Here is a 23719-nt window from a genome sequence, read left to right on the forward strand (position 1 = left end):
GCGATCATACGAGACAAAATCAGTTAGTGGGTAAAGACACGTACCAGAAGACTGTTGAGTGTTGCTGGGAGTAGCGTGATGGGTATTAGCTTGTGCGGAGTAATTCACAAACGGTTTGAGTAACACAGACTGTTGTTTAAATCGTCTGCCACGACCAAGTTGTTCTTCTTCATGTGTCTCTTGTTGTGGAGTCTCAGCAACCTCAGTCTCTTTATCCGCAACAGGAGACGGCTCTATTGTCTTATCTCCCAAACTTTGCTCTTCAGAGACACCACCTCCTTGTAACTGAGAACCAACTCCCCCTGTCGTTGGAGCTTCCACACCATCATCAAACACAACAGGATGAATGACATCATTTAATGTTGCTTATGCGTGTTGTTCTGGCACACATGTTTTCGCAAAAGGAAAAACATTTTCGTTGAAAATGACATCTCGAGACACAAACTTCTCTTCTTTCTCGAGATCAAAGACAATCCATCCCTTCTTGCCTGTCTCATAACCAAGGAACAAGCATTGTATACTCCTCTCCTGGAATTTGTCTTTGCTTCGTTGAACACGTCGAGCAAAGCACAGTGAACCAAAAACTCTTAGCTGTGAGTAGTCAGGTGAAGAACCAGAGAGTAGCTCGTACGGTGTCTTGCCTTCAAGTAGAATAGACGGCGTCCGATTGATCAAATGAGTTGCAGCCAGTATTGCTTCTCCCCAGAACTTCACCGGCAAATGGGCCTGAAACAGCAGTGCACGTGCCACGTTTAATATGTGACGATGCTTGCGTTCCACTCTACCATTTTGTTAAGGAGTAGCTACGCATGAAGTCTGATGAACAATGCCAGACTCTTGAAAGTAAGATCGCAGACAGGTGAACTCCGTACCATTGTCGCTGCGAACAACTTTAACTTGTTTCTTGAATTGTCTTTCTACAAACGCAATGAAGTTTGTAAGTAATTTTGGAACCTATGATTTCTCAAGAAGTAGAAGGGTCCAAACTGCCCGTGAATAGTCATCGACAATCGTGAGAAAATAATGAGCTCCACAAGAAGAACTTGTTATATACGGCCCCCAAAGGTCACAATGAATCATAGAGAAAGGAGCATCAGCTTTATTCGAACTTTCATTAAACTTATCACGCGTTTTTTTGGCTCGAATGCAAACATCACAAGAATTTTCCAAAACGCCTACATTATTCTTAAAAACACCAACACCAGAAAGAAAAGACAACACACGAGGCGAAGGATGCCCCAACCTTCTATGCCACAAATCTCGACTTTGTAGGTTTGAAGCACTGCCAGCCTGAGCATCGAGCACGCCCTTGTAATGATATACCCCATCACGCTCCTCACCCGCACCAATCAAAGTCTTCAAATTGTGGTCCTGTATCACACAAAACTGTTTTGTAAATAAAACGAAACCATTAATGTCTTTTAACAACTGTGCAACAGAGATGAGCGTAATGTCAAGATGAGGTGCTAAGAAAACGTTTTGCAAAACTAGTTTCCTCCCAAGGGTCAAGGTTCCACATTTCATTGCCCAAGTAATACCACCATCAGGTAGCTTGATGGCACAAGGCACCATAGACCGAATATCAGTCAAAAGTGTAGCATCTCCTGTCATGTGATTAGATGCTCCCGAATCTATTATCACATTAAAACGACTTTGCTTCCCCATAATAAGAAGTTTTTCTCTCTTACCAGATAACTTCTCATCTGCACCTGATTTCTGAGAATTAATGAATTGTGCAAGAGACTTCCATTGATCAGCCGTGAAGTTAGGAATTCCAGGAGCTGCTTCTTCTGCTGTTTGAGCGTGATAAGCTCGTTGTTGCACTGATCCTCTTCCTCGACCACGAACTGATCCTTCTCCACATCCCTTTCCAGTTCCCCTTCCTCCAGACTTCTCGTTCCACCACTCCGGAAACCCGTTCAATTGAAAACAGTTACTCACATCATGACCAGTTTTGTTGCAATGAGAGCACTTTGTCCCTTTGTTGGTGAAAGGTCGAGCCGCAGCTGCTGTTGTTGAGTTTGTAGAGAAGGCAACCGCTGCACTCCGTTCTTCAGTGGATCGAGTAGCGTTAAGATGACGTTCCTCTTGAACGATCTGAGAATACACTCTGTCGAGATTGAGAACTGATTCTCGGCTCAACAAGTTTGATCGAGATGTTCCAAAATGAGTGTTATCAAGGCCCATTAGGAACTGATGCACACGTATCTTCTCACAGTGTTGCTCATACTTCACCATAGCGGCGCAAATGCCATCTCCACAACAACACTGAAAACCAGACTCGAGGTCAGAAAGATCATCCCATAATACCTTCAACTTCCCAAAATAGGACTCCACCGATTGTCCTTCTTGTTTGCACGCTGCTAGATCTGCCCTCAGTTGATGAACTCTTGTTCCATCAGTAACGGAGAAACGTCTCTGCAAGCTATCCCACATGAGCTTTGCACTATCAACCAAAGAAACTGATGGTCGTAGTTTCGGCTCAATGCTGCTGTATATCCAGCCAATGATCATTGAATTGACCATGTCCCACTTCTCAGCTTCCACCGAGTCTGAAGACGGTCTCTTCAAGGTCCCATCGAGAAAGCACACCTTTCTCTTAGCACGAAGCGAATTCGTCACGAGTTTCGCCCACCTTTCATAATTATCACCATTCAGAAGGATTGGACTTTGAGCTTGACCCGTGTTGTCAGACGGATGCAAGAAATAAGGGGAGACCAGCGTTGTATTGGTCACACCAACTCCAACCACGTCGGATGATTTTCCAACTTCAGTAACTCCAGTCATTGAAAAAAAAAAAGAGACGAGGAACTAGACTCTGTTTTCCTACTCTGATACCATGCCAAAGAGAGAAGAAACTGATATATATTTCATTCACCCAACCTGGGTTTATATACAACAAAGAGAAGATCTCTACAAGATGATATCAAATCTAATGATACATATCGACTCCTATATTCTCGTACAACAATATGATATGAGGAATATTCCTGAATCTCCAAAACTTAGAAATGTCCAACGCTTGGAAAATTTAAAATTGGTAAGGATATGGCAAAAGACGAACAACCTTTCAAAAGAATAATATATGGTGTACAACTTACAAGGCGAGATATCTCAAAAAGATAAACGTATGGCTGTGACGAAAACGAAAAATATCACAATGATGTAACGTGCCATTTCACACAATCCAGTAGATTATTGCCTAACTTTCATCAGTACCAAAGCCTAACATTCTCGTCGGATTAGTCACTTTACTCTGCCTTTTGACCCCTCTGGATGATTTTATTATCTACTAGTGTATGGATTCTTTAGGTACAATGTTAAATTATTAGTTAAGCAATTAATATAAGGTTTTTTATTGTATGCAATTTTTTTTTTCGTAATGAGTTTCAGAACTACTGTTTTCTACCACATGCCGACTCACGGTATTGAGTTATCTCATCTTGTATTTTTTTCTGAACTTTCTTCTAAGTGATGATTGTCATATTAGATAGATATGGTTTTCCACTAGAGGTTGGAATTTATTGCAATCGAAGATATGGTAATAATAACAATAAGACACGAAAGCCACACACCAACCAGTTTCTCCTCTTTGAAACCCAAAGTGCCAAGGCACAAGCACAACGAGAAGAAAATATTGTGGCTGAGGAATTATGTTATAAATTCGGTGAACGTTGGTAAATAAACATAAGAATAAACGAGTGGTCTAGAATTCTTCATCTTTCATTCCACGTGTCCTTATTCTGTAGAACAGTCGGCTGAATGTAAGAATCAGTGACCTGGACAAAAGTGCACTCAAGATATACTATATTTTAAACTAAAGTGTAATTAACTTTCACTTCCACCCAAAATGAGATACAATTAATTTAATTTGCTTTTATATTATATGCTTGACAATGATTTAATTAAATTATCTTACACAATTAAGAAAATTGATTACGACCTGCACAATGGATAAACATATTAATACGAACAAGTTGAGAATAATTATAAAATGTCACGAATACGTATCTGAATATATTATTAAATATATATGATGTGTATATATCCAGGCTTTCGTAATGGAGCGACCCACACCAAGTATTTTCTATAGGCAGAAGATATTTAACTTAATGTAAAAATACAAATATCTCATTTAATTTTGGATTCTAATTCATTTCTGATTTGAAATTTCCCACTAAGGTTATAATATAACTACCAAGAACTGAAAGACTACTGAGACAAAGGAGGTTGGAATGGTCAGTTGATCACAATGATTTTACAAATTTCAAACTAAAACATAAGATAATTAAAAAATGTGTTATATATGTTTTTTTTATAACTTACATAACTGAAATCATTTAAACACTTATAAAAAATCTGCTGATGAATTGTAAATTTAAGGATTTGTAGATGCAATTTCCCTTGTAAATTGGTTTTTTTTCTTAGCTACTAGATGCAATTTCTTTTGTATAAATCTTATAAGTTTACCACCACAAAAAAAAAATTGTATCTATTTTATTAAATTAGAAGTACTTTAAGTTTTTGTTTGGCAACTTAGATAGTAGTTAAAAAAATAATGATGTTTGGAAACATGGATAGTAGTAAGTTAGAAAAAAAAAGTAACGGGTTTATGCTATTAAAAAAATTAGAAGTCTATTACATTATATTAAAAGTAATGGGCTTATGTTACTTGATATACATATTCAAATCAAAATAATAATTTAAAATTAATTTATATCAAAAATTCATTCAAAAATATACATATATTCAAAATTTGATTTTTACTAACATATTTTCCAATAATCATTGTAAAAATGTTTTCAATATATATAATAAAAATACAATACAAAGCTCAATTTCAAACACCAACGTAAATTATGGTTTTTATATTTCACATTGAAATACGTGATTATTTATATGATTGTACGTATAAAATATCATTAATTATAAGATTACGTGTTTGATGGTATGTATAAAATACGATTAATTATATGATAACACATATTTTTGTAACCTATGATGACACATATATGATATATAATAGTGATTAGGGGTGGGAGTTCGGGTTCGTTTTTGGGTCTGTTTGGGATTTCGTTTTCTGTTCAGATCTTTGAGGATTCGGTTCGGATTTGGATAACCAATTTAAATTATTTTTAAAAAAAATTAAATTTATTATATGCTTTAATTTATAAAAAATCTATAAACAATAGAATATATTACATATAAATTTGAATAACATATGTCAGAGTACTTAACTTAACATATAAATTGGTTTGTTTTAAATATTTGGATAGATAATTAATAATTATTTAAGTATTTTGGAGTTTTGAGGATATTTTAACTATTTTAGATATTTATGTTTGATTATTTGTATATATTTCAAATATTTAAACAAACTTAAAAATATCATATATATTCTGGATGTTTTTATATATGTTATTAAATCTAAAAATAATTAATATATATAATTATATAAATCTATTTCAGAAACCCAAAATATTTCGGTTGTTCGGATCGGATTAGGTTTCACTTCTTCAAATACCAAAATTTTAAATAATTCAGATATTTAATCAATTTCAGTTCGGATTTGGTACTACTTATTCGGATTGGGATCAGTTCGGTTCTTCGAATTCGAGTTTTGTGTCCAACCTTAAATAATGACATAAAAAACAAATAGTATCGTATTTAAAAAAAAAAATCTAGTTTAAGTGTTATAAGCTTACCACCACAAAAGCTCAAATCATATGTAAATATGTAATGTCTTCCAAACTAAATTATCTAATGATAAACACTTGAAGAAGATGAAATATTTTATCCAGAAAAAAAAAAGAAAGCTCTTGAAGTGGAAACCAATGAACATGAAGAAGCCAGATAATAGCGAGTAAGCACAAGATATCATACTCTCGTGAGTATGACCTTTTTTGTCCCTTCCTCTAATCTACTGGTGGCTCACATTTCTCCGTCCAGCAAAATCCTCTTTTTTTTCTTTGCTTACGAAATTATATCTCCCGAGACAACTACAGAAAAAGAAGATTTAATTATTTTTTTAGAAAGTGACTGCAGGCACGAGCGACGCGTGTCAATGTGGGTCATCGAAGGTGAGCCACAAGATTTCATCTTCTTCTCGAGCGTTCCATGGAAAAACCAATAAAATAATTCAAAATTAAAATAAAAATCGAAAAAGCGCACAACCAGAAGCTGACGTGGCATCCCTCCTTTTGTCTTCCTATTTTTCTCACCACCCCCAAACTCTTCTTTCCTCCACAAATCTCTCTCTCTCTCTCTCTCTCTCTGCTTTCTTCATTTGCTCTTTCCTTCTTCTTCCGGCTAAACAACACCGTTCAAAGCTTGTTCCTTTACTCCGACCGAGCACAGCTTTCTTATAATCTCTGAGAGCTAGCTATTTTCTGAGATCTCTATCAAACGGACGGAGAATAGAAGAAATTAAGCTCATTTCAACCTCGAGATTCAAAAATTTAACCTTTTTAGTTTCTTTAATTAACCTCCGGCGAGATCTCTAAATCCGGGAAGCTATGGCGTCGTCTCCGTTGACTACGAATGTTCAGGTGTTGACTCAAAATCTAGTTTTTCTCCTTTATTCAGATTAGCTAATGAATCTATGCCCTTTAGAGAAGAAGTTGAGTTTTTTTTTAATTCTAAGTTTGTGTGTTGCAATAATTACATTACTGGGCTGTTATTAACATATACAAGCGAACTGTGTTTGTAAATGTAACTAGGATCTCTGAATACTGTTAAAACCGTATGATTTTGTGAATGAAAATGTATTATTGAGCAACTGAAGTAGAAAGTAAATGAACCAAATGCCACTTTTGTTATAAAAGTACAAAACTTTAATGTTCCTAAAATAAAAGTTTCCCCTTTTGGGCTTGGTGGTGGTTGCTTCAGGGTGCCAAAACTACAGAGAAGCAGAAGATACAATTCAGCGACCAAGAGGGAAATGACTATGCACCCAAGGTTTTACTTCTATTTGACTATCTAATTAATGTGTCACATATTGTTATGTCAAAAGTGAAGATCTTTGACTCAGTTTATCTTTCTTGCTAGGTGAGGAAACCATACACGATAACAAAGGAAAGAGAGAGATGGACTGATGAAGAGCACAATAAGTTTGTTGAAGCATTGAAGCAACACGGGCGAGCATGGAGGAAAATAGAAGGTAATAATAATTGAATGTATCATTTTCTACCAAGTTATATATGGTCTTTAGACTCTTTACCAATACCTGAACCACCAAAAATATATATATATATGTTTGTTTCACTAAACAGAACATGTGGGTACAAAGACTGCTGTTCAGATTCGAAGCCATGCTCAGAAGTTTTTCTCCAAGGTCTTTAAAACTTATTTGCAAATAATATGTTCACAGAAAGTACCAAACAAGGGATCATTGTCCATAGCATAGATTGTCTGGAGACTTGTGACTTAGCTCTGTTATCTTGTCTTATACACAGGTTGCTAAAGAAGCATCTGGAGGTAATGGGAGCTCGTTGGAGCCAATTGTGATACCACCTCCTCGTCCCAAGAGAAAACCATCACATCCTTACCCACGCAAGTTGGGGAACGAGGGAGATCAAGCAAGCAGATCAGTTTCTCCTTCAGAACGAGACAACGGATCTCCAACCTCTGTGTTGTCAACCGTTGGATCAGAAGCCTTGGGTTCCTCTGATTCACATTCACCTAATCGAAGCTTGTCCCCGGTTTCCTCTGCATCACCTCCTGCTGCTCCTCTTGCAGCTACTGCAAAAGATCTTGAGACTCTGGTAAACCCATCTACGAAGCTGGAGTTGTTTCCAAGAGAGAGCTTGGTCAAGGAACCGACAAAGCAAAGCCTTAGACTCTTTGGTAACACAGTTTTGGTATCTGATTCAGGCGTGTCCTCTTCTCTAACAACGTATTGTAAGTCACCTATCATTCAGCCATTACCAAGGAAACTCTCCCGTTCCGAAACATTCCCCATGGTGATAAACCCACAAGAGAAACTCTTGAGCTGTTGGATACAACAAGTCCCTCCTAAGCAAGAAGAAGTGGAAAACAGATGCTCAGATTCAGAAAAGGCTGTTCAGAATGAAGGATCATCGACTGGATCAAACACTGGTTCGGTGGATGATACAGGACATACGGACAAGAGCTCAGAACCACATGAAACAATGGTGTGTAGGTGGGAGTTGAAACCAAGCGAGAGGTCTGCATTTTCGGAGCTCAGAAGAGCAAACTCTGAGTCTAATTCAAGAGGGTTTGGTCCATACAAGAAGAGAAAGATGGTTATAGAGGCAGAACAAGAAGAACAAGAACAGATACGCCTCTGCTTATAGTTATGACATTTTCTTAATGTTCATCAAAGTGTTTTTTTTTTTTTTTTTGTTGTTGTTGTTGTTTTATTTTGTTCTCCGAGCTGTTTGTTGTTTTAGGCATAATTTGTTATTGTAAACCACTTGTACAATTTTTTTACTGGAGTTAATCTAGTGATTATGATGGTAGAACCGATTTGAACACCAAACCAAATTTAAGTCTGTTACTATTCTTTTGTTACCTCTATGAAAAGTTCAAAATAGAAATTAAACCAGAAAGTTATTGAAACCGAAATTAAAACTCTATAAAACCAGTATATAATACCTTGAATTTTAATAAACCAAACCAACTTGGGATAATTGCCAAACCAGGATAAACCGATATAGACCTATTCGCATAAAATCTAACTATCTCGGACTTGGTACACGGATCATGTTAGCTCGCGACTAACTATTTAATCTAAACGTACGCCTTATATTAATACTGTACACGCAAGAGAAGATGACGTCACGAGAAAGATCGTTTTAGAGAGAAGCTGCGACGGATACGTAGGAGAAGAGGAAGAAGAAGAGAATGGCGGCGAATGAAGAAGCTATGAAGTATGTATGGGAAGGAGCAATTCCGCTGCAGATTCATCTCCACAAATCCGAAGTCGCTTCTCACCCTGCTCCTCCTCCTGCTCTCGTAATCCATTCTCTCTTTGTTTCTACGATTGTTTGTTAGTTGGATCACCATCGAATTTGGGGTTTTAGGGTTTGAATCATATCGTTTTGATGATCAATTTGTTTGAGAAGGAGGAACAGTTGCATTAGAGGATTGGATTTGACTGAGGGAATGTTGTTAAGCTCGAGATAAGAGCATACGAAGATCTAAGCTCTCTCTTTATGTTTTCACTCAGGTGTTAGCACCAAGGATAGGGTACTTGCCTCTGTTAGTTCCTCTGATAAAGCCTTACTTCAAGGATTCACTTCCTCCTGGTGAAGACTCAATCTGGTTCGATTACAAAGGCGTTCCTCTTAAATGGTACTACTCCCACTGTTCAATCTGTTACCATATAATAGGAGTAACTGCTTTTTTGTGTGTGATATGTATTAAGTGGAGAGGTGAATCTTGTTTGGTGTTTGCAGGTATATACCAACAGGTGTTCTCTTCGATCTCTTATGCGCTGAACCTGAAAGACCTTGGAATCTCACTGTGACCTTTCTTTCTCTATATCTCAACTTCATTAGCTTCTTTTGTTTGAAAGACACTGAATTAGGATACACAAACCTTAGTTTTCCTTTCTATCTTTTGCTGTTCTTGAGGGTTTTAGAAACTTTTTACTTGCAGATACACTTTAGGGGATATCCGAGCAACGTACTCATTCCATGTGAAGGAGAAGATTCTGCCAAGTGGAACTTTGTTAACTCTTTGAAAGAGGTTTGTCAAAACTTCTCTACTTTTCTTTTTTACTTTAAGTGAAACGTATTTGCTTCCCAAATAAAACAGTGCATACTCTTCCAGTATATTTGACGTTGTAGAACAAGCTTATGGCATTCTTCCACATTTTGATCTATTACAACCGTTTACATCTCTGTCTGCCACCATGATTACCATTTCCGTATGTTAAGTTAAGTTCTGAGGGTTATAGAATTTCATAGGCTGTCGAAGATCTATAACTGGCAAATGACAGCGAATGATAAAAAAAAAATTTGCTGAATTTGATTGGTCATTCCCTAGTGGAGTAGACATAGGCTTCTCCTGTCTGCTATTTTATAACAATGCTTTACTCCTGCAGGCGGCATATATTATCAATGGAAACTGCAAGAATGTTATGAATATGTCTCAGAGTGATCAAGAGGATCTGTGGACTTCTGTCATGAACGGTACGAGTGGTCCATGTTAAGCATATATTAAAAAATGAATCGCATATCCAATATCATTCTTGTTACAGCAATACTTCTGGTTATAACTCTAACCGCCACTAGACACAGCTTTTGCATTCAGCATTGTCAAATTTTACTATCTGCTTCATCAATCTTGGTATACAACCTTTGGATATATCTTTGACTTCGAGTTCTGAAAACTGATGGTTTGGCAGGTGATCTTGATGCCTACACAAGGTTATTACCCAAGCTTAAAATGGGAAATATCGAAGATGAGTTTTCAAGAAAAGAAAGTTTGTCATCTCCAGTATCTCGACAAGGTGGTGGGACTGAGATAGATGTGGCTGGACAAGTTAAGACAGGTTTGCCAACTATAACCTCAGCTTCAAATGTTTAGATTCAGTTTGAAGTGACATAAACCTAGTTAGAAACGCTGGCTGTAAATAGTAGTATCCCTCATCTAATAAATCGTGTAACAGAAACAACTTAGGAATAGAATAATGACCTCCTCACAAAGTAATGGTTTCCTAATGTTCTTGACTTGTGATGATCATTGTTTCAGCAAGGATTCCTGTTAGGCTGTATGTTCGAAGTGTAAGTCAAAATTTCGAGAATCTTGAAGATGTGCCTGAGATCGATACATGGGATGAGATTTCGTACATGAATCGCCCTGTTGAGTTCCTGAAAGAAAAAGGTAAATAATTTATCAGCTTAAAGATCCGCTGCATTGTTCTTAGTATCTTCACCAATAATAGATTGGGGCTTTATGGACCTGTACTTGAATCTCTCTTGTGTAAGATCACTGATTAGTTTCAGTATCTAACAGGGAAATGCTTTACTCTACGTGACGCTATTGAAAGTCTCCTCCCGGAGTACAGTGGAGACAGAGCTCAAACGAGTGGAGAAGAAGAAGCAGATGGGTCGCAGGAGACGAGGGGAGAAATCAAGCTGGTAAGGATACAAGGGATAGAATTGAAACTAGAGATACCGTTTTCATGGGTGGTAAACAACTTGATGAACCCAGAATTCTATCTCCACATCTCTGTTCTTGTGATAGGTCCTCAAAGGTAAAAACTAGTAAGGCTCTGCATCTACAATCGACCTGTGAATAGACCAAATTGATTTCTCGTTTGTTTTTTTATAAGCCAAAAGCATCAACTATTTGTTATATACATATAATGATCCAACATGTTTCAACATAAACAGAGCATCTTCGACTTCTCAAAGAATGAACATTCACAAAAACAATCAACTGTTTAATTATTTTTTGACGAAAAGAAAGAGAATCATTCTAACTGGGTTTAGAAAGCTTGTTGTATTCTTCGAGCTCCTCATAATACACATCCCAAACGCACCGTACGCAGCCGCTACCGCAACAATCTCCAGCCTCTGGTTTCTCCGGCGGCGGAGGGAGTGAGATCTCTTCCTCCTTATCCTCATCTACCTTACCTTTCTCCTCCGTCGAAGTTTCCACGAGATTCTCGCTCTTGGTGGCCATGGAGATCGGCGACGTGAGCTGTTGTTGTCGAGATACGGAATAGTACTTGCCCAAGGACCGCTTTAGAGAGAGATCTCGCGTTAATCCAAATCTCATGCTCAAAAGCACATCCTGGAGGCTTTTCCGGCGAGGATTGTAAGCTGGCCATACGGCGATCGAGACTCGAGGATGGAGATGATGCAACAAAACCATACCAACAGATTTTTTTTCTTTTTTTCGAAGTGCGTTTTCGCGTCAAAAATGACCCCTCTATGGGAATAATAGTACACGTGTCCTAATATAATTGGTAGAAAGGAAGCCAATCCAGTGATCCACGACTACGAATCGTCTTTGACCCAAACAACAAGAAAAACGATACAAATGTTACAAACACTCGCAGACCAGAGACTACTACTAGAGTATCTTTCTTCTTTCATGTTTTCGTATTTGTAGTCTCTTCACACTTCTTCAGAGCATTTCTCACCTCCTCAAGGCAACTTTCGAGCTCCTTCAATTCCTCACTTTCCGGGAAGCTCACTGTCGCCTACACAAACACATGTCACCATTTATTCAGTCTCATCATATTAAAGCTTATCAAGTATTGTGGAGATTAATGAATAGTAATACTGGTTTATACCTGTTTGCTTGTGTTCCTCAAATGCATCTCAGCACTAAAGAGCTCTCGCTTGCTTCCTGTGGACAGTGAGATCTCCATGTAGACTCTGCAAAGCTCCAACGATGCTCTTGCAAACTTCTTGAAACGCTCTTTGTCTTTCCACAGTTCTGATCCCTGCCAGAGATATGTCACAAAATGGAGCTGAGAATGATGCTCACAGATCAAAGAGCGGCTTTGATTAATTATGACTCATTTATACCTGATATGAGCGCACTTGTTTCAGCAATGCCTCGCTGCATACCATAAGATCTCCTTTGATTCTACTCCATCTTGCATACAATCCCCATATTTCAGATGTACTTTCTGTTCGGACAATCTATAAAAAGAGATAAGCAAGAATCACATTCAAAACTCAGACAATGAGACAATACAGTGAAATATACTAGCTATCAAAATGTTTTTTCTAACCTGCTGAATAATCTTCCCAAGCAACTCTAAGTGACGCTGAGTTTCAGCTGGTGTTGCAGCACGCGGTTTTGACTCCGTTGATTCATCAGAAGAAGCTTCAGTTTCAACCGATAAAGACGATGCTGAATTCCTATTTTCTAACTCTGTCATTATACGGTCCAGTAAAACAACATCAACCCTCTTGTTTTTGCTCATGCTCAGTATCTTTTGTATAGCTTCAAAGGCCTGAACGAAAGAAAAAAAACAGCACAGATGAAACCAACTCGTCTAACTCCTAAGCTAAAGGTAATCAAATAGTTATGTAGGTGCCTTTACCTGATCAATATTTCCCACATCCATAGCTACATGGCTGAAGTTCTCCCACATCTGCCAGCTATCTCGCCTGTTGATGCAACGATGTTTTTTAGATAACTAACGCTTTCAATTTCTTAAGTCAAGTTATAAATGGTAAGGGAAAGATATATATACTTGAATTTAAGCGCTTCTTTGAATGCGATGAATGATTCTTTGCTCTTCTTCTTAATCATATGCCTGCACCCAATATGAAAGTGAAAAATAGATGAGCAGTGAGGTGAGTTTAATACGAACGCGTGCGTGAAAAGAAAAAAAGTATTTAATCTTCTCTGCAATTTCAGCATAAACAGAGCAGATTATGAAACTGAAGTGCTTACAGACAAGCAATGTTGTTCCAGGCCTCTCCATTGTCAGGATCGAGTTGAACAGCAAAAGTGAATGAATCGAGTGCTTTTTGAACATCCCTGGCCTACGGTATAATATCGGAGATGTTATATTAGCATCTCTCCCAGCCATGGTGACAATAATTTATATGTTTTTTTCATATAAATGACATTTGGAATGGAAAAGCTTGCTACTGAACTATCAGAGAAGATGGAGTTTGATGATACCTTCAACGCAGCAGCACCAAGAGCAAACCAACCATCCGGGTACAGAGAATTCAACGCCATTGCAGCCTCCCTATACAAGAAGGAAAAAATATGAGACATCTCAAAAGTAAATCAGCTTAAAGGGTTAAGTTTTATAAATTCATTTCCTGTTTATCAAGGAAAAAGATAAAGAAACAGAACCAAATTGTTTTACATACCACAACATCTTTGACTTCTCAAAATCACCGCGATTGTATGCGCTACGAGCAAGAGCGCGCTACAAGAAGGAGAGTTAATTAGAGCGTGGACTGAGAGAATATCTATAAGAATCATGTGTCTCAAACTACCTTAGCACGAACTGACTTATCATTTGACACTTCCAGGGCTTTTTCATAACATGAGTCATCAATCGTAACATCACCAAGTGAACACCTGAAAGCAATATCAAGCATCACATGATTACGGCACTTCACAGCCATTTAATAAGATATACAACCAACTGGAAGAGAACAAAATAGGCACTATAAAAGATTTAAATACCATAATCTTGGGTCATTTGGCCGTTCAGAAAGCTGCGCATTGATGAGATCTACAGCCGCTGATTTCTTTCCCAGAAGGCTAAAATTTCACATCATGTAATAAGATTCGAGAACAAAACGAACAAGTAATGAAAGGATGGGAAAAATGAAGATTCAAACTTTTAGTTTACCAGTAGCAGTTAATTAGATTGTCCCACAACTCCAGGCTCTCAAATATTGTGATTGCTTCCCCAACCAAACCGCAACTAACCAGTAGCTCACCGTATTCCCTGTTGTTAGAATCAAAACGGCACAATGCATAAGACACAGAAGGAAATCCAAAATGGATATTTGAACACGCACATAAAAATTTAACTTACTTTCTTAAAGCAGGAATGGTTGGGAGATGGACTGCGTAGCATAAAGGGATTCTTTGTGATGCTCCAGGATCACTCTTGTTGATAGCTTCAACCTAATAATGGACAGATTGAAATGACGCTAACAAATGAGTGTTTCAGCACGGGAGAAGTCCAATGCAAAAGAGGGAAGAAAAAACTAATTTGATTATGATCATGTACACAGTTCATACATACCAGTTTACCCATCATCTCCAGGGCGCGTCCCTTTGTACGACCCCGAGTTGATTCCCACCGGACACGTAGTAAGTCACAGAAACGCCGTAGCTAATACCATGTCCGAAGAAACAAAAGTCAGTCAGTTTGTTTCACTTGCATAGGTTATGACGAAATGAAAAGCCAATAACTATTGTATAACTATTCACTTGTAGACGATCAAATAACTGAAAAAGATTGTAGCTTACAACAAAATATGATGACTTTTGAGAATCAATCGCCTCAATATATGGAGCCATATCCCATCCTGCAGAAGAAGGTATTAAATACATAAATAAAACTAACGGCCATAGTTCAGTTCAAGTGAAACAGAAGTAAGAGCAGACATCTCCTTAACGGTCTCTATAGTAATTTGGCAACACCGTAAGGAGACTCCTCAGGCATTTTGAATTGCAGTCACAACTAATGTCTGGTAGCTTAAGTTACTACGCAGAGTTGTTACTATCATTATTTCCATCATTGCATCAAAGCTCTCTACGGAACACTAACATTAAATGTTCCAAATACAATATTACTTACTTTGCATCTCATTGTGCCGACTACCCCGTTCAATTAAAAGGCACTGAGCCAAAACCATTGCCTGTTCGACTGGTTTTAAGGTCGCAGACTCTTTGCCAGCTTCACTCTCATCGTTCACTAGTTTGGGAGTCATGTATACTTCAGGTGCTTCAACTCCCCAAGCCTCATAAGGTCCAACATCAGCTTTACTAGAGGCCAACATCACGTCCCCATTGGATGAACTAGTTTTGGCTATCAATACCATTTGTGCCTTTGGGTCTACCTATAACAAGATCAGAGATATTTCAAAACACGAATAAATATAACAAATATATATATATATATTATAGCTTACTTGGTGAATAGTACGAAATCCAAAAGCCCCACTAACAGAGAACTCGAGCTTTGATGCTGCTTTAGCAGATTCAAGCTGTAACCTGAAAAATTGTACTCCAACTCAAGACCAATATACTATAGCAGTATAGTAGATAAAAGATCACAAAGTATTGTAATTAGATCAGCAACGCCAAATTACAAACTCAATTTTGTAGCTATATATATATATATATATATATGTCACAAACACTTATAAGAAGCTATAAACATGTACGAAGTAGGTAAAGACGATGGTGTCTCAACGATAACTTACCGACAGGGATCAATCCGTCCATAAATATACTGAAGCACACATGCTTCCAGATGTATGGTTGAGGTTATGGATGAAACTTCCCCATGTAGCAACAAGGTAGAAGACCAATAGCTTTCAACTTTTTCCAAGGCTCCAAAATGGTCAAGAGCTTCAGCCATATAGACTTGCAACATCTCAAACAAAGATGAAGATCGCTCGTGTAGAACTCTCTGATGAATAAGTAGAACTCTGACAAGCCACCATGAAACACTCCTTAGTTCAAATGTTTGGGTTGCAGTTGTCTCGAACAGCAAATCTTTCAACTTCAACAGAAGCATTCTAGCAAAAACTAAGTGCTGCAGGAAAAAAAAGTATGATTCGGTTAGGTAGAGTTCACTACAAAACAAAGATCAGAACTACTTAAAAGAGCTCCTAAAAAAATCATTAAATTTTTTTTAGTAGAAGTGTAACAAAACTTATGTGGTTATATATGCACACATACTTTATTTGGTTACTGACAAACAAAAGTTGAATTCTCTAATGCCTATGATAAACTCATCACCGAAAATGGAGAACAAGTTGGATATCTTACAAGACGAGCATTGCTGGTGTAATTATACATATCAAGTAGCAGGAAACATAATAACTTCATAGTCATACAAACATCAAATGGCACTTATTCTTATTCCTTCATAAACTCAAACAAAGACACAATTTATAAGTACAAGCAAATGAAACGAAACACAGTACCTGGAGATTAGAAAACTTCCCGAGCAAGTCAGAGCCTGCAGACATGAGCTGAATCTTCGCCCAGTTCTCCCATTCAACTAACTCCTTACTTTCTGATACTTTAAACGGCAACGAACATTTCACTGATCCATCTGTCGGCCTAACAGTTGAAAAAAACAGAACCAAACAGCTCGTTGGAGTTTTGTAATAACCGAAATTATTTTTAAAAAAAATCAATTTTTAGAACATTTAGTGAAAAAAAAAAAATCCAATTTTTCTACAACTGAACTCGGCATCGTACCCTGTCAAATTACAGCGAGTGAACCAAAACGCAGATGAGATTGCTAAGCACATCACCACAACAGCACGGCGAGCCTTATCGATTTCATCCGACGAATCGTTCACCACGAAGGACTCGACCTTGTCGAGAACCTCGGAGTAAACTCGTTCCGCCGATTCAACCGAGTCAACTAGTTCCAGCTCGGCGTTGCCGAGTATTACCCTAGCAGCGTCCGAGGTCAGAGCTCCGAGGTAGTCTCCAGCTTCGATCAAGGACAAGAGAGACTTTATAAGAGCGTCGTGTGGATGTGTTTCGGATTGGGATTCATCCAGCAACTGGGACTCGGGAGGAGAATCTGACGGTGGTAGAGACACGGTGCATCGGAGGAGACGGAGCTCGTAACCGCGTAGGATTCGAATTTCGCCGTCGGCCATGGTTGTGGTTAGTGTTCTGGAAGAGACGGGAGTGAAGGAGGTTTTGCGAGGTTTTTGTATTGTGAAGACGGCGTCGTTTCAAGGTGAACCCGGTTGAACCGTTATGCGAATGTCTTTCCGGTTTGGTTTGCAGTTTAAAAAGCAGGTGGTTAACTGGTTATTAGCCCAGACAAAAACCCGATAAAAACTGCTCTAAAGTCAAAAGTAGCGAACCGGCCCAGCCAAATTTTGACCAGGATTGTGTCGCTTTTTCTCATCAGAGACTTCAGAGTTTTATGTAAAATTTACACTTTGTTTGGTATCTTTTTTTTTTGTTCAAAATACATTTCTTATTCAAGTATTCTACTAATAGTCTGTCTAATATACGCGTATCAGTGTAATGATAATTCTTTTGTTATGCATAATTTCTGTTTGCTTCCAAATGAATTTCTTTTTTGATAATAACTATTGTAAATAATTCATGATCTCAACTTGGGAATTTAATATACATTAATGCTTATTATATACTATACGAGTACTATTAAAAAATATCTGTAATTGAATAAGTAAAATCCAAAAATGAATAAGTAAAGAACAAAAAGATGGATTCATGTGAGGGAAAAGTGTAAAGAAGGGTATGAACAATTTGTTATTATATGTGTGTATGTTAAACTTGTATGCTAATGTTAATATATGTGTATATATAAATGTTTAATTGGATATAGATCTAGAATAAGGAATCTGAAGAATGACATAAAAGTTGATTATGATGATGAGAAAAGCTGATAAGCGATGCTGGGGTTGGCCCATCAATGCCTCAAGGGATTTCTTCACATGATCACAAGCTGGACCCACATGATCTACCATGTGGAGCCCCCAACTTGTTATTCTCTTTACCTTTCAAATTTTATATATGATGTGTAAAATATTCACTGCGTTTGTATATATCAGTATCATGTGTTTCATTCTGGTTTAGATGTTACATGCTCATGAACGAACGAGTTTGCGTCTCGTTATCATTTGGTGTGGTTCATAATGTCATAGTAGTGTGGACAGTAAAGGACATGTGAAGTTTTCAAAACTAGAAATAGGAAAAATAACTTATGATATCGCATAGGTGCATCTATCAGGGAGTAACAATAAAAATTTGAAAAATAAAGAATTAGTGGAAAATGATGAGGAAGGCGTTGTAACTTGCAAGTAGCAAATGAGTGAATGAGAAAAAAATTTATCGTATGACCGATGATCTGATGACGGGGCAATGAGAATATGCCAAACTTGATTTATTTTGTAGTCACGAGAGATTTAATTTCTCGAGAATGACCTTATAACTAGACACTAATAACCAATATAATTACTCTATAATTAATGATCATACTTCAACCGATAGATGATGTAAAATCAGAGCTAAGTTATCTACAAATTTCACGTTTTAAAAAGCTATCAATTGCGATGTGTTTGTATACATACATGCTTATGTCACCTGTGAATGGACAAGTAGTGCAACATGTTCTCTGCGAAGTACGAAACGAACATAAACTGAACTAACTAATACATGATTTTTTAAAACTAGTTCACAAGAGATGTTGCTCTACTCTGGGATTAGCTAAGGATTCGGTTCGGGATCGGTAATTAAAAGAATAGCTGAGATTGGGATTGTATATTGATCAGCGGCAATCACGAAGTGACTAAAGGATTCGCAAGTGGGATATTACAAATGAGGCAGTTTATTTCAGTTAGAAGCGCCGCAAAACATAAAGATCTGAAACCAGTTTCTATTGGTTAACCCAATATTCGTTTCCCCATGCACCCAATGATGTCCTGCCACGTGGAACATTCCAAACCGACAACACTTGGGGAAGGATGGAATACTTTAGGAGACCTCTTAGATGAAGAAATACATTTTTGCATTATGCCGATTTTAATTGTGACATATGTTTTTTCATAGTTTTATACAGAAACCATGTATTTGAAAGTTAACAAGTATCCCAGAACCACGTAGCATGGAAAATATGTTCAAAATCCACAAAAATTATAATGAATGAATCATTTATTTAAATTTTCATTCGCAGTTTAATTTCCTTGTGTAATGTATGGACCGGTCTACTGTGAATAAATAACAAAAGCTTTCTTAGTAATATTTAAACCTATCTATCAAACTTGAAGATAACGATGGTGAGAATCAGAATCTGTGTAAGAGAAAACAAAAAGAGATCAAGAAAAAGATGGGACCAATTGGGTATTTTCTTTATAATTTTATATTGTTATTTCATTCCAAAGGTGACATCCTCTCCCTTTGATTATTTAGTTTTCAGCCATTTTATAAGAAAATCTGTCTTTCTCCTCTTTATTTATAAACCTACACCGTTCAAGCCCTCATAACACAAAACATTTGTCTTCTCTCTCTTTCTTCTTTCTCTTGAGTCTTTCGTATTATTTCTCTCCACCTCTCTAGTATCTCTTACTCAGTTATACCTTTCCTATATACGTATAATACGATCGGTCATTTGTTCCCTAACAAGACCGTTCGTTAAGTCTTGTCGCACACTACATAAACCGATATTGAATCCAGGTTTCAATATCGTCGAAGAGTTTATACATGGCTCCGGTCTCGTTGCCTCCTGGTTTTAGGTTCCATCCAACGGACGAGGAACTAATCACATACTATCTCAAAAGAAAGATCAACGGTCGAGAGATAGAGCTGGAAATTATCCCTGAAGTAGACCTCTACAAGTGCGAACCATGGGACTTGCCAGGTAATAAATTATTAGAACATTAGTGACTAATCACAAATCAATCTATCAGTATATGATTTGGTACAAGATCCTTTTCTAGCTGACTAGCTTAAGAGCTTAATAGGGTTTAACGTAGATTTGTGACATAGAGTGAAGAAAAGAATAAGAATATCACGATGACAAGAAAACCCATAATATATACGTTAACCTTGATCAAAGCATATACATCTATAATCTATTTACATCTCGTTTCCCCGGTGTTCCTTTACCACTTGGACTGCCATTCTTGGTAGACTCCCAACTCGAGACAGACTGATCTCCTGGGGACTTTCTCTTCCTCCAGGTTGTGTTTTATGTTCAAATGCTATTGAATCTCACTCCCATCTTAGCTTTTCTTTGAGTGCTCGTTTGCTGCTGTTGCTTGGAATCGTTAAACTTATCCCAGGGGTTGTTAAAATAACAAAACTACAGATGACATCATTGATTTTAATTTTATCATTTTAAGATCAGTTTGGATTGAATCTGCCGGTTTGGCTTATCTAAAAATATACTAAGCTTAGATGCAAACAAATAAATGTTAGCAATTAATATATTATATATATAGTCTTAGTATTACAGTAGTATAGACTAGACCAGAAGCAACCGAATTGTTGGACTCCTTTTGGTCAAAAAAGAAACTCTCATGGACCACCAAGCCTTTTATGAGTTTGCCTTTATTTGTGTGTGTACTTTAGGGTCTGTATCTTTGGAAACTGTAAATCTTTAATTTCAGATGGATTATCCAAACTTGTATAACATATATAATCATTGTTGTCGTCAGAAACTAATCACCGATAAAAATTGGCAGGGAAGTCGTTGCTTCCGAGCAAAGACCAGGAATGGTACTTCTTCAGTCCACGGGACAGAAAGTACCCCAATGGTTCAAGAACAAACCGAGCAACAAAAGGCGGTTACTGGAAAGCCACCGGCAAAGACCGGCGGGTGAGTCTGAGAGATCGAGCCATAGGAACCAAGAAAACCCTAGTTTATTACCGTGGACGTGCCCCGCACGGCATTAGAACTGGTTGGGTCATGCATGAATATCGCCTCGATGAAACCGAATGCGAACCTACTGCGTTCGGCATGCAGGTTGACTAGCTAACCCAACCAATCAGTTAACTTGCTCTTAAAGTATATATTTGTACCTTTTTTTGTTTTTAAATATATAAAATATATTTGTACTTTATTACTACCTATTAGACAAAACCGTCTGAAACTAAACTTTAGTTGATGCTGTTAATAATTTCAGGATGCATATGCGCTTTGCCGCGTTTTCAAGAAGATAATAATTGAAGGGAAACCAAGAGATCAACATCAGCAGCAGCATCAGCCTTACGCCAACACGAGTTCGAATATAAGTCGTAGCTCAAGTTTTGACGTTGGTTCGGACCTTGAAATAAGTTCAAATACACATCAAGTTCTACCTTACAATAACGTTACCGATACCCAACCGATATTTGGAAACGCATTTGGTGACCATGATGACCGGTCGCAATACTTGTCACAAAACATGACTCCAAGCTTTTCAAATTACGAATCTCCTTATGGACCATACCTCAATCAATCTAAGGTAACCTTAGGTAATAGTATAATTCTAAAGCTAATATGGAATGATCAACTCCTTATCTTAACATGTTGTGTATATAGGTGTATACAGAAACTGAATGTGGAATGTTGCAACATCAAATGTCATTGCCACCTTTGCAAGTAGAAAACACGCCGGTTCAGACCAGCATTTTCTCCAATGGAATGAATCAAAACAGCGGTCAATGTGGTTTCGATGACTTTGCTTTCGCTGCAAGTAACCGCAACCAGCTATATAACAGCAACGTTGATGATCATTTAATACACATTGGAAATCTCGAAGAACAATTGCACAGTGCTGGACACTCGACATGGATGAACATGTCTAACGGATCTTTAAATCAGGTAATTAACATCATATCTCATAGCCAGTAATGTAAATTAGTCATTTATATTATATGCTCTAAAGTCTAAACCTTAGCATGGACGTCCGCTTTAATATATGTATTCCTAGCAGAGTTTCGCAGAAGACGTAGAGGTTTTGCCAAGCTTTGAGGAGAATGATCAAGATATTGAATATTTTGGTGGGTATGATATAAGAACTCTAAGTACAGAAACGAGACCATGTATAAATGTGTGAGTAATTCTATATTTATTTTACTATTACAGGCAGATCTGGGACCAGTACACTCAACAACATAGAGATTGATGAGTTTTTCTCGTTTGAGGACCGAGTAGAAGACACTGACAAGTCAAACATAACTCTAAACTCTTCAGGATCCAGAATGATCGAAGAAGAGACTAGAGTAGACCATAAAATGCTCATTTGCACACGTCAAACAACTCAAGTTTTATATCATCGAGTCGTACCGTCGCAGATTTTGAAAGTTCACATTAATCTTGTCGGAGGAAATGAAGAGAGAAGACTGTTTACGGAAGAAGAAGGCAAGGATTCCTGGTTCCAGAAGGCTGAAAATGTTGCCAAGATGAAATTGAATCAGATTGGTTTAGCTGCAAAACATTATTACAAGTGTCTTACAATTATTTTCTGATTTTATTAATTTTGTTTATCAAATACTATCTAAAAAGAAGAGACTGTACTATATATTGAAATGTTGATTGATTTTCATTGTCATAAGTAAAATATTATTGGGGGAGAGAAAAACTATCATGCATAATCCATTATTTTGTTTGTGGAATTCTCATAATCTAGCTGTATATGTATACTTTGTTTTCCAAATTCAAAAAAAACTTATAAAAAGTAAAAACATAAAAAGAAAGCAACTAAAAAACAGAAAAAGAAAGGTCTGAAAGAAAATAAAAAAATTAAAAGTTATTTGCCTCTGTCCGTAAAACTTTACAAAGTATGAGGACCAAAGAGAAATTTACTTAAAGTACGAGTCACGTAAACAACACGCGCGTTAGGGTTTTACGGCATCAGCCAGATCTCATTGGCAGTATAAATAACCTTTGACTAAAACCTCAAGCTCTCACAAAAACCAGCCGTCGACTTCTCATACCCTTGAACCTTGCTTAGATCTGCTTCTCTGATCTCTAGTTTTTTAGTGTTTCTTGCTCGCGTCACTTTAACTGATTACCACCGTTCTTGTTCATGTTCGTTGTGTATGAGTTGACGCAATAGTAGGTTCCTATTTCTTCTATTCGTTTTGATATTAAATGTAAATACCTCTGTGTATTATCAATCATCACGAGTTCGCAGTCTAGGGAAAATCTTGTCTGAAACTTATTTTATCTAGTAGACAGCCTAAGATCTGGAATGTCTTGTCTGAAAGTAGATTTTTTTTTTTGTTAGGTTTGTTGATGAAAGAGTAAAAATGGAGAATAAGGAGGTGATGACAATTTCCCCAGATGATCGAAACTGATTATACTGAGCGAATAGAATTTTCCTCTCATCAGAGGAAAGTCAAGCCAATTAGTCTGATCCTTCTCCTTTTTATTTTTATTTGAATTACATTAGATTTATTGATTTGTTTGTTAGTATTCTTAAGTTGGTTTCCTTAGATCTTAATATACAATTTTAAACATGGAGAATTGGAGGTGATGACAATTTCCCCAGATGATCGAATCTGATTATACTGAGCGATTTATATTTCCTCCCAT

At 37.2% G+C, this 23719-nt stretch overlaps 5 protein-coding genes and 1 long non-coding RNA gene across 6 annotated transcripts; 4 read left to right on the top strand and 2 right to left on the bottom strand.

Annotated features, from left to right (window-relative positions):
* Nucleotides 1-6448: 6448 nt before the first annotated feature.
* On the top strand, nt 6449-8483 carry LOC106313788 (protein REVEILLE 1-like; the record flags this gene model as incomplete). Its single annotated transcript, XM_013751702.1, is given in 5 exon segments — nt 6449-6548; nt 6889-6957; nt 7048-7159; nt 7272-7333; nt 7455-8483. Coding segments are annotated over 5 exon segments (1137 nt in total). The 3' UTR covers nt 8316-8483.
* A 272-nt stretch (nt 8484-8755) lies between these two features.
* LOC106318596 (autophagy protein 5) lies at nt 8756-11356 on the top strand. The gene is made up of 8 exons (XM_013756636.1): nt 8756-8976; nt 9191-9315; nt 9420-9486; nt 9622-9711; nt 10070-10157; nt 10373-10519; nt 10720-10851; nt 10984-11356. The coding sequence occupies exons 1-8, from the start codon at nt 8866-8868 to the stop codon at nt 11226-11228; spliced, it is 1005 nt and encodes a 334-aa protein (XP_013612090.1). The 5' UTR covers nt 8756-8865; the 3' UTR covers nt 11229-11356.
* On the bottom strand, nt 11170-11878 carry LOC106318597 (UPF0651 protein YPL107W, mitochondrial). Its single transcript, XM_013756637.1, has 2 exons — nt 11454-11878; nt 11170-11259 (listed from the first exon to the last, which is right to left on the bottom strand). Exons 1-2 carry the CDS (start codon nt 11845-11847, stop codon nt 11249-11251), a joined length of 405 nt encoding a protein of 134 aa, XP_013612091.1. The 5' UTR covers nt 11848-11878; the 3' UTR covers nt 11170-11248.
* LOC106318595 (tetratricopeptide repeat protein 27 homolog) lies at nt 11878-17333 on the bottom strand. The gene is made up of 20 exons (XM_013756635.1): nt 16909-17333; nt 16629-16767; nt 15900-16234; nt 15606-15687; nt 15272-15533; nt 14941-14999; nt 14714-14803; nt 14501-14592; nt 14312-14410; nt 14143-14220; nt 13950-14034; nt 13821-13879; nt 13624-13693; nt 13390-13481; nt 13187-13249; nt 13034-13100; nt 12719-12943; nt 12510-12626; nt 12272-12424; nt 11878-12178 (listed from the first exon to the last, which is right to left on the bottom strand). Exons 1-20 carry the CDS (start codon nt 17319-17321, stop codon nt 12068-12070), a joined length of 2691 nt encoding a protein of 896 aa, XP_013612089.1. The 5' UTR covers nt 17322-17333; the 3' UTR covers nt 11878-12067.
* Nucleotides 17334-19715: 2382 nt separating this feature from the next.
* On the top strand, nt 19716-22747 carry LOC106316782 (NAC domain-containing protein 86). The gene is made up of 6 exons (XM_013754652.1): nt 19716-20056; nt 20883-21163; nt 21324-21644; nt 21722-22003; nt 22116-22182; nt 22268-22747. Exons 1-6 carry the CDS (start codon nt 19900-19902, stop codon nt 22648-22650), a joined length of 1491 nt encoding a protein of 496 aa, XP_013610106.1. The 5' UTR covers nt 19716-19899; the 3' UTR covers nt 22651-22747.
* A 340-nt stretch (nt 22748-23087) lies between these two features.
* LOC106316590 lies at nt 23088-23545 on the top strand. Its single transcript, XR_001264881.1, has 2 exons — nt 23088-23239; nt 23412-23545. It is a non-coding gene; the product is annotated as an uncharacterized LOC106316590 (long non-coding RNA).
* The last annotated feature ends 174 nt before the right edge of the window (nt 23546-23719 follow it).

This window comes from Brassica oleracea, chromosome C9 (genome assembly GCF_000695525.1).
Source record: "Brassica oleracea var. oleracea cultivar TO1000 chromosome C9, BOL, whole genome shotgun sequence".
Lineage (NCBI taxonomy): Eukaryota > Viridiplantae > Streptophyta > Magnoliopsida > Brassicales > Brassicaceae > Brassica > Brassica oleracea.

Excerpts from the sequence above, each read along its gene's own strand:
- LOC106318596 (XM_013756636.1), top strand. The coding sequence starts at position 8,866 with ATGGCGGCGAATGAAGAAGCTATGAAGTATGTATGGGAAGGAGCAATT. Across the intron at positions 9,316-9,419 it reads AAAGGCGTTCCTCTTAAATG|GTATATACCAACAGGTGTTC; the intron begins GTACTACTCCCA and ends TGGTGTTTGCAG. Across the intron at positions 9,712-10,069 it reads TTGTTAACTCTTTGAAAGAG|GCGGCATATATTATCAATGG; the intron begins GTTTGTCAAAAC and ends TTACTCCTGCAG.
- LOC106318595 (XM_013756635.1), bottom strand. The coding sequence starts at position 17,321 with ATGGCCGACGGCGAAATTCGAATCCTACGCGGTTACGAGCTCCGTCTC. Across the intron at positions 16,768-16,908 it reads ACTCGCTGTAATTTGACAGG|GCCGACAGATGGATCAGTGA; the intron begins GTACGATGCCGA and ends TTCAACTGTTAG. Across the intron at positions 13,482-13,623 it reads TTGGTGCTGCTGCGTTGAAG|GCCAGGGATGTTCAAAAAGC; the intron begins GTATCATCAAAC and ends ATTATACCGTAG.
- LOC106318597 (XM_013756637.1), bottom strand. The coding sequence starts at position 11,847 with ATGGTTTTGTTGCATCATCTCCATCCTCGAGTCTCGATCGCCGTATGG.
- LOC106316782 (XM_013754652.1), top strand. The coding sequence starts at position 19,900 with ATGGCTCCGGTCTCGTTGCCTCCTGGTTTTAGGTTCCATCCAACGGAC. Across the intron at positions 20,057-20,882 it reads CGAACCATGGGACTTGCCAG|GGAAGTCGTTGCTTCCGAGC; the intron begins GTAATAAATTAT and ends AAAAATTGGCAG. Across the intron at positions 21,164-21,323 it reads CTACTGCGTTCGGCATGCAG|GATGCATATGCGCTTTGCCG; the intron begins GTTGACTAGCTA and ends TAATAATTTCAG.